Raw genomic sequence first — 8985 nt, 5'->3', positions numbered from 1 at the left:
AGCCAAAGATACCAAATCCACCTCCAAGGAACCTTGATTATTCCCTCAGATACGCATATTGTTCTGATGCCCCAGGGCACGACACATAGAAGTGCTGGCATTTGAAGAGGGCGATCCACGAGCTTATTGATACAAATCAAATTGTGGTCCAGAGCCCGGAGGTGCCAAACATCAACCAAAATCCTTTGTCGGCCCATGCAAATACACATATGATTGAGATAGTTCATAAGGATGGGGAGCCCAAGAATTCTTCCAAGTCTGTCATGATGATCCGGGCTAGCGAAAGCAATCCAGTTAAAGCTCCAGATTCTGCAAAAGAAATGCCTTTGACAGTTGAAGGGGCGACGGAGAATCTAAGCACGCTCTATGTGAAGCCATCTATATTGGTTGTGAAAGGGCCTCCGATTGGTGTTAGAGCGAACCAGGAAAAGCAAAAAGTGGTCGTGCCAGGGATCTCGGGCAAGCCTATCATAATTGTGGAAGGGGCTCGTATTACCCTCGTTATTATTAAGCCAGTGACCCAGTTACCAATGGTTGACACAAAGGTCGTACCGTGGAATTATAAGCAGGTGATAGTGACATATAAAGGGAAAGTAGTAGAGGAAGAAGTCAATGAAACCGGAGGACTGACTCGTTGTGGAAGATGTTTTACCCCGGAGGAACTGAGGAAAGCCAAGCCATTCAAGGATGGCCACATCCCAGTAAAGAAGTCGGTCATCGAAGAAGAGGCTGAAGAGTTCCTGAAAAAGATGAAAATGCAAGACTATTCCATTGTGGAGCAGTTAAGGAAAACACCAGATCAGATCTCTCTTTTGTCTTTGTTGATACATTCAGATGAACACTGCAAAGCCCTGATGAAGATTTTGAATGAGGCCCATATTCCTGATAAGATCACGGTAAACCACTTGGAAAAGATTGCTGACAAGATCTTCGAAGCAAACAAGATCACTTTCTCAGATGATGAACTTCCTATGGAAGGTACAGAGCACAACCGAGCTCTTTATCTCACAGTGAAGTGCGAGGATTCTGCTGTCTCAAGGGTACTAGTTGATAATGATTCTAGTGCAAATATTTGCCCTTTGTCCATTTTGCAAAAGTTGAAAATCGGCACTTTAAGGATCCACATGAACAATGTATGTGTTCGAGGTTTTGACGGAGGAGGGAAAGATTCTGTCTGTGATATAATGCTCGAATTGTCAATAGGGCCAGTTGAGTTCACTATAGAGTTCCAAGTGCTAGATGCGGCTGTCTCCTACAACTTGTTGTTGGGCAGGCCCTGGATACATGCTGCCAAGGCAATCCCGTCTTCTCTACACCAAATGGTAAAGTTTGAATGGGACAGGCAGGAAATAGTTGTGCACAGTGATGAGAACTTATCTGCTTACAATGACACAATTGTTCCATTTATTGAAATTGAAGATGATAAAGGGCCTTGGGTTTACCAAACATTCGAAACAGTGTCTGTCGAGAAGATTCTTGAGGGAGAATGCATTCCAGGTCCGAAGCTACCCTCTGCGTCCGTCATGGTAGCAAATGAAATGTTGAAGAATGGTTTTGTGCCGAGCAAAGGTCTGGGTTCATCTCTGTAGGGTATTGTGCATTCGGTGTGTCAGCGTAAGAGTTTTGGTACATTTGGTTTGGGATTCACACTTACAGGGAAGGACGTGAAAAGGGCTAAAAGTTTGAAAAGGAAGGTATGGTCACTTCCTAAGCCTGTTCCACACATCTCCAAGTCTTTTGTCAAGCCAGGGGTCACAAAACGCCCAATATCAGCGGTCCCAAAACATGTGGTCGACTTTGATGAAGAGCTGATCAAGAGGTTCCAGAGTCTATTTGATGAGGTTAATATGGTAAAAATCGGGGAAGGCTCCAGTAACGCCGATGTGCAACTTGTTGGGCCAAATGTGAAGCTTAGCAATTGGAAAGCTACTCCTCTCCCCACCCGGAAGGAGTTTTGGTAGTTTGTTTTGTTTTCCTTTCTGTTATCTGGGTTATTTCAGGGTTGTAATCCAGATTTTTATTTTTTGCTTATTTTGATTTACAAACCCTTCTATCCTTTTATGATAAATGAAATACAATTTCCAGTTTTTCCATTATTCCTGATAGTGTTTCATTTTTGTTTTTCTTTTGTACAGTTCTTTTTATGCTGGTTTCAATGACATGACATGCATGAGGAATTTTCAACCGAGTCTTAAAAGCCAATTTAATTCTGAAATAATAATCCAAGAAGTTGAGTGTGATGATGAAACAGAATATGATGAAGAAGCAGCATTTGAGGAAATCAGTAGAGAACTAAATCACTTTGAAGAAAAACCCAAGCCTAATTTGAATGAAACTGAAGTAATCAATTTAGAAGATCAAGATAATATCAGGGAAACCAAGATAAGTGTGCATCTGGAACCACAAATCAAGAAAGAAATACACAAAACATTATTTGAATATAAAGATGTTTTTGCATGGTCATATGACGACATACCGTGTTTGAGCTCTGATTTGGTAGTTCATAAATTGCCAACTTATCCGGCATTCCCTCCTATCAGGCAAAAGTTAAGGAAGTTCAAGACTGACATGAGTGTGAAAATCAAAGAAGAAATCACAAAGCAGCTTGATGCAAAGGTCATTCGGGTCACTCGATATCCCACTTGGTTAGCTAATGTTGTGCCAGTACCAAAGAAAGATGGTAAGATCAGGGTATGTGTTGATTACCGTGATCTCAACAAGGCAAGTCCAAAGGACAACTTCCCATTGCCGAACATGCACAATCTGATTGACAATTGTGCCAAGCATGAGATCGGATCTTTTGTGGATTGCTATGCGAGATATCACCAGATCCTGATGGACGAGGAAGATGCAGAAAAGACAGCATTCATCACGCCATGGGGGACATATTGCTACCGGGTAATGCCATTTGGTTTGAAGAATGCTGGGGCAACTTATATGAGGGCAATGACTACCATATTCCATGACACGATACACAAAGAAATTGAGGTTTATGTAGATGATGTAATTATAAAGTCAAAGAAGCAATCCGACCATGTTGGAGACTTGAGAAAGTTTTTCCAAAGGCTCCGCAGGTACAACCTCAAGCTCAATCCGGCAAAATGTGCATTTGGTGTCCCGTCCGAGAAACTATTGGGATTCATAGTCAGTCGACACGGTATTGAGTTGGACCCGTCAAAGATCAAAGCCATCCAAGAATTACCACCGCCAAAGATTAAAACTGAGGTGATGAGCCTGCTCGGGAGGTTAAACTACATCAGCAAGTTTATTGCTCAACTCACAACGACTTGTGAGCCCATTTTTAGGTTGCTGAAGAAGAATGCTGCAGTCAAGTGGACTGACGAGTGTCAGGAAGCATTTGATAAGATCAAGAGGTACTATCAAACCCACCTGTGCTGGTCCCACCGGAGCATGGGAGACCTTTGATTCTCTATCTGACGGTCCTGGATAATTCTTTTGGTTGTGTGCTGGGTCAACACGACATCACGGGCAAGAAAGAGCAAGCCATTTATTACCTCAGTAAAAAGTTCACTCCTTATGAGGTTAAGTATACTCTTCTTGAAAGGACATGCTGCGCCCTGACTTGGGTAGCACAAAAGTTGAAGCATTATTTGTCGTCCTATACTACTTACCTCATTTCTCGCATGGATCCTCTAAAGTATATCTTTCAGAGGCATATGCCCACAGGGAGACTTACAAAGTGGCAAATTTTACTCACAGAATTTGACATCATCTATGTCACCCGGACCGCAATGAAAGCCCAAGCCTTGGCCGATCATTTAGCCGAGAACCCGGTGGATGAAGAGTATGAACCATTGAAGACTTATTTTCCCGATGAAGAGGTAATGTATGTTGACGAGGTTGACCATGAGGAAAAGCCAGGTTGGAAACTCTTCTTTGATGGAGCCGCTAACATGAAAGGCATTGGAATAGGGGCTGTACTCATTTCTGAAACAGGGCATCACTACCCTGTAACAGCTCAACTTCGATTTTATTGCACCAATAACATGACCGAGTACGAAGCTTGCATTCTGGGTTTGCGGATAGCTGTAGATATGAGAGTCCAAGAGATACTAGTTCTGGGAGACTCAGATTTGCTAGTCCACCAGATTCAGGGAGAATGGGAGACTCGAGATTTGAAGCTCATACCGTATCGACGGTATCTGCATGATCTTTGTCAACGATTCAGGTCAGTAGAATTCAGGCATATTCCTAGGATTCATAATGAGATTGTTGATGCTTTGGCTACTCTGGCGTCAATGTTACACCATCCGGATAAGACTTACGTCGACCCTCTGCATATCCAAGTCCATGATCAGCACGCTTATTGCAATGTGGTTGAAGAGGAAATTGATGTTGAACCTTGGTTCCACGATGTCAAGGAATACATCAAGTCAGGGGTCTATCCGATACATGCCACAAGTGATCAGAAGATAACCATTCGACGTCTGGCTGGTGGATGTTTCTTAAGTGGTGGAATCTTGTACAAGAGGACTCCAGATCTAGGATTACTAAGGTGCATGGATGCTAAACAAGCTTCGACTATCATGGCCGAAGTGCATTCTGGAGTTTGCGGGCCGCATAGGAGTGGGTATGTCTTGGCAAAGAAGATTCTTCGAGCAGGTTATTATTGGCTCACCATGGAATGAGATTGCATCAGCTTTGTTCGCAAATGTCATCAATGCCAGGTGCACGGTGATTTGATTCATTCCCTGCCATCTTAATTGCACACAATGTCTGCACCTTGGACCTTTGTTGCTTGGGGCATGGATGTCATTGGACCAATTGAGCCGGCAACGTCAAACGGGCATAGGTTTATTCTGGTGGACATTGATTACTTTACCAAGTGGGTCGAAGCTGTAACTTTCAAGCCTGTGACCAAGAAGGTGGTGGTAGATTTTATTCATTCAAATATCATTTGCCAGTTCAGAATTCCTAAGATAATCATCACAGACAATGCTGCTAACCTCAACAGTCATTTGATGAAAGAGGTATGCCAACAGTTCAAGATTATGCATCAAAACTCCACTCTGTATCGTCCTAAGGCAAATGGAGTTGTTGAGGCTGCTAACAAGAACGTAAAGAAGATACTTCGTAAGATGGTGCAAGGTTCCAGGCAACGGCATGAAAAGTTACCTTTTGCTTTACTGGGTTATCGCACTACTGTTCGCACTTCAGTAGGTGCAATTCCTTATTTGCTGGTATATGGAACTGAGGCAGTTATACCTACGGAAGTTGAGATTCCATCCCTTCGGATTATTGCTGAAGCTAAAATTGATGATGATGAGTGGGCCAAAACCCGGATAGAGCAGTTGAGTTTGATTGATGAGAAAAGATTGGCAGCAGTATGTCATGTTCAATTGTATCAGAAAAGAATGGCGAGAGCATACAACAAGAAGGTGCGTCCCCGAAAATTTGAAGTGGGCCAGCTGGTAGTGAAACGCATCCTCCCACATCAGGCTGAAGCTAAAGGCAAGTTCGCCCCAAACTGGCAGGGTCTGTTCATTGTGACAAAAGTATTGCTCAATGGTCCTTTGTATTTAACAGACGTAGAAGGCAAATATGCGGATATGGCTATCAATTCTGATGCAGTCAAAAGATATTATGTATGATTTCTTTGTTTATTTTTAATTGCATTTTGTACTTGGCATGTTCAAAGTTGGAATGATGAAGGCATTTTATTCTTTGTTACCCCTTTTGAGCCTTATTTATTTTCTTTCATACCCCCTTTTTTGGAATCAATAGTAGAGTTTGAAAAAAGAAGAAGAGAAAAATAGAAAACAAAAAGAGAAGAAGAAAAGGAAAGGAAAAGAAAAAAAGCAACAAAAATAAAACTCTTATTTTTTAACTACGTTCGACCTAATTTATTTTAAGGATACGTAGGCAGCCTTACACAGTTCGGTCTCATCAAAATAAAAAACTAAAATTCCCCAGATTCGAAGAAAATGGGGCAGAAGTTTTAGTTTTGTAAAAAGATCTGATTCCAAAAGTTGTAAATTTGAACCCCTTTTATTTTTTTTAATTATTTTGAGCCTTCATACCACCATTTCTTTCTAACCCTGTCCAAAAGCCTACATTATAGTCCAAAGAAAGACCTTCTGATCAATCTTTGAGAATGCCAAGTCAAGTAAGATAGAGGTATTAGGGGCAACATTTTAATCATGGACACGAGGAAAATATATAAAAATGAGAGAGTCTTATCGGTGAAAACCCTCACGAGCACTATAAGGCGATGGTGAGTTGAGAAAAAATTAAAATGAGAGAGTCTTATTGGTGAAAACTCTCGCGGGCACCGTAAGGTGATTGTAAGTTGAGAGATTCACAAATGAGAGAGGTTTGCTGGTCAAAACCCTTCGGGGCACCACGAGCCGAATGAGGTTCGTGATTTTATAGAGGAATTGGATTATGGAAATCCTAATTTTGAGGTATGGAGACGTGGCATGAGCTGAAATGTGATTGGTTGGATGGACTAGGCTGATCAATCTGAAATGCATGTCATGATCATTGGAGCCAGCTGCTTCATTCAAATAAGTCTCTTTTCCATTTTTCTTCAAATAGTCATCTCTGTTTTTTCCTTTTTATTTCTAATTCTCGAAGTCACTTCGCTTCGTTTCTTTTGGGTCTATTTTTTCTAAGTCTCTGTCAAATTAGTCTTTGTTAAGCACGCAATAAATGACTTCAAAGCTCATTACCAGCTTTTTATTTGCACCAAGCGAAATTCGGCCAGGCACATCACAAGTGACATGATTTAGAATGAGCAATGCGGTGGTAATTGAAGTTCATGTGGTCAAGTGATTCATGAATTTGTAGGAAATGCAAAGGTTCAACAGTTGTCAGAATAAAAGTGACATACGCCGAGTTGAGTGTAAGGGATTCAAGTCATTCAGAGGTTTTGTGGTCGAGGTCTGATCAAAAGGTCAACAATTCTTTGTAGCCCGAAGCAAATAATCAGAATGAAGCGGGGTAGTAGAAGAAGCAGACACCTTCAGCAAGGATGCCACAAACTGACCGCCACAGTTTCAAACTGACAAAAGTTTCTTTGTTTTAAGCAGGGGCAAGAAATCTTGTTTGCTTTGCCAGGAATCCTCCATGAGAAAGCATGTTCCAGATAAGTTCAGTTTTAAGTTTTCAGGACCCTCCTGGATAATGGGAGTTAATTTCAACTGTTCAGGACCCTCCTGGATAATGGGATTTTATTTCAGGTTTTCAGGACCCTCCTGGATAATGAGATATAGTTTTAAATTTTCAGGACCCTCCTGGATAATGGGATTTAACTAACAATCAATGAATGTACTTGGCACAAACTAGTGCAGAAAATTTTCTCTGTTTTGTCTGTGTTATTGTGATAGCAGGCGCCCACCTGAAAAATGAGGGAATTCATTTCAAATTTTAAGTCAGCATTAGGCACCCACCTGGAAAACGAGGGAATTCAATTCAAGTTTTAAGTCAGCAGGCGCCCACTTGGAGAATGAGAGAATTTATTTCAAGTTTTAAGTCAGCAAGCGCCCACCTGGAGAATGAGAGAATTTATTTCAAGTTTTAAGTCAGCATCAGGCGCCCACCTGAAGAACGAGGGAATTCATTTCAAGTGTTAAGTCAACAATAGGCACCTACCTGGAAAACAAGGGAATTCATTTCAAGTTTTAAGTCATCAGGCGCTCACCTAGAGAATGAGGGAAATTATTTCAAGTTTTAAATCAGCATCAGGCGCCCACCTAGAGAATGAGGGAATTCACTTCAAGTTTTAAGTCAGCATCAGGCACCCACCTAGAAAACAAGGGAATTCAATTCAAGTTTTAAGTCAGTAGGCGCCCACCTGGAGAATGAGGGAATTTATTTCAAGTTTTAAGTCAGCAGGCGCCCACCTGGAGAATGAGGGAATATATTTCAAGTTTTAAGTCAGCATCAAGCGCCCACCTGAAGAACGAGGGAATTCATTTCAAGTGTTAAGTCAACATCAGGACCCACCTGGAAAACGAGGGAATTCATTTCAAGTTTTAAGTCATCAGGCGCCTACCTGGAGAACGAGGGAAATTATTTCAAGTCTTAAGTCAGGATCAGGCGCCCACCTGAAGAACGAGGGAATTCATTTCAAGTGTTAAGTCCACATCAGGCACCCACCTGGAAAACGAGGGAATCCATTACAAGTTTTAAGTCATCAGGCACCCACCTAGAAAATGAGAGAATCCATTTCAAGTTTTAAGTCAGCAGGCGTCCAACTGGAGAAAGAGGAAATTTATTTCAAGTTTTGAGTCAGCATCAGGAGCCCACTTGGAGAATAAGGTAATCCTTTTTAAGTTGACATCAGGCGCCTACCTGGATAATGAGGGAATTCATTGCAAGTTTTAAGTCATCAGGCGCCCACCTGAAGAACGAGGGAATTCGTTGCAAGTTTCAAGTCATCAGGCGCCTACCTGGAAAACGAGGGAATCTATTTCAAGTTTAAAGTCATCAGGCGCCCACCTGGAGAACGAGAGAATTTATTTCAAGTTTTAAGTCATCAGGCTCCCATTTGGAGAACGAGGGAATTTATTTCAAATTTAAGTCATCAGGCGCCCACTTGGAGAACGAGGGAATTCATTTCAAGTTTTAAGTCATCAGACGCCCACCTGGAGAACGAGGGAATTCATTTCACATTTTAAGTCAACAGGCGCCCACCTGGAAAACGGGGGAATCTATTTCAAGTTTTAAGTCATCAGGCGCCCACCTGGAGAACGAGGGAATTTATTTCATAATTTAACTCATCAGGCACCCACCTAGAGAACGGGCAAATTCATTTTAGTTTTAAGTCATCAGGTGCCCACCTGGAAAATGAGGGAATTTATTTCAAGTTTTAAGTTATTGGAAGGCACCCACCTGGAGAACTAGGGAATTCATTTCAAGTTCAAGTCATTAGCAGGCACCCACCTGGAGAATTAGGGAATTCATTTTAAGTTTCAAGTCATTAGCAGGCACCCACATAGAAAATAAGGGAATTTAATTCAA

At 41.7% G+C, this 8985-nt stretch overlaps 2 protein-coding genes across 2 annotated transcripts; both read left to right on the top strand.

Annotated features, from left to right (window-relative positions):
- Window positions 1–209: 209 nt before the first annotated feature.
- On the top strand, window positions 210–3426 carry LOC108948613 (uncharacterized). The gene is made up of 5 exons (XM_070191177.1): window positions 210–773; window positions 861–1569; window positions 1657–1957; window positions 2136–2802; window positions 2920–3426. Exons 1-5 carry the CDS (start codon window positions 210–212, stop codon window positions 3424–3426), a joined length of 2748 nt encoding a protein of 915 aa, XP_070047278.1.
- Window positions 3427–3752: 326 nt separating this feature from the next.
- Window positions 3753–4649, top strand: LOC138903244 (uncharacterized). Its single transcript, XM_070191176.1, has one exon. It carries the CDS (start codon window positions 3753–3755, stop codon window positions 4647–4649), a length of 897 nt encoding a protein of 298 aa, XP_070047277.1.
- The last annotated feature ends 4336 nt before the right edge of the window (window positions 4650–8985 follow it).

The sequence above is a fragment of the Nicotiana tomentosiformis genome, chromosome 12 (assembly GCF_000390325.3).
Source record: "Nicotiana tomentosiformis chromosome 12, ASM39032v3, whole genome shotgun sequence".
Lineage (NCBI taxonomy): Eukaryota > Viridiplantae > Streptophyta > Magnoliopsida > Solanales > Solanaceae > Nicotiana > Nicotiana tomentosiformis.
The sequence above is the reverse complement of the archived record's forward strand: the minus strand, read 5'-3'. Positions and strand labels throughout refer to the sequence as shown.

Coding starts and splice junctions, on each gene's coding strand:
- LOC108948613 (XM_070191177.1), top strand. CDS start 210: ATGATTGAGATAGTTCATAAGGATGGGGAGCCCAAGAATTCTTCCAAG. Junction 774..860: donor AAATGCAAGACTATTCCATT/GTGGAGCAGTTA, acceptor GCCCTGATGAAG/ATTTTGAATGAGGCCCATAT. Junction 2,803..2,919: donor AGCATGAGATCGGATCTTTT/GTGGATTGCTAT, acceptor TTTGGTTTGAAG/AATGCTGGGGCAACTTATAT.
- LOC138903244 (XM_070191176.1), top strand. CDS start 3,753: ATGAAAGCCCAAGCCTTGGCCGATCATTTAGCCGAGAACCCGGTGGAT.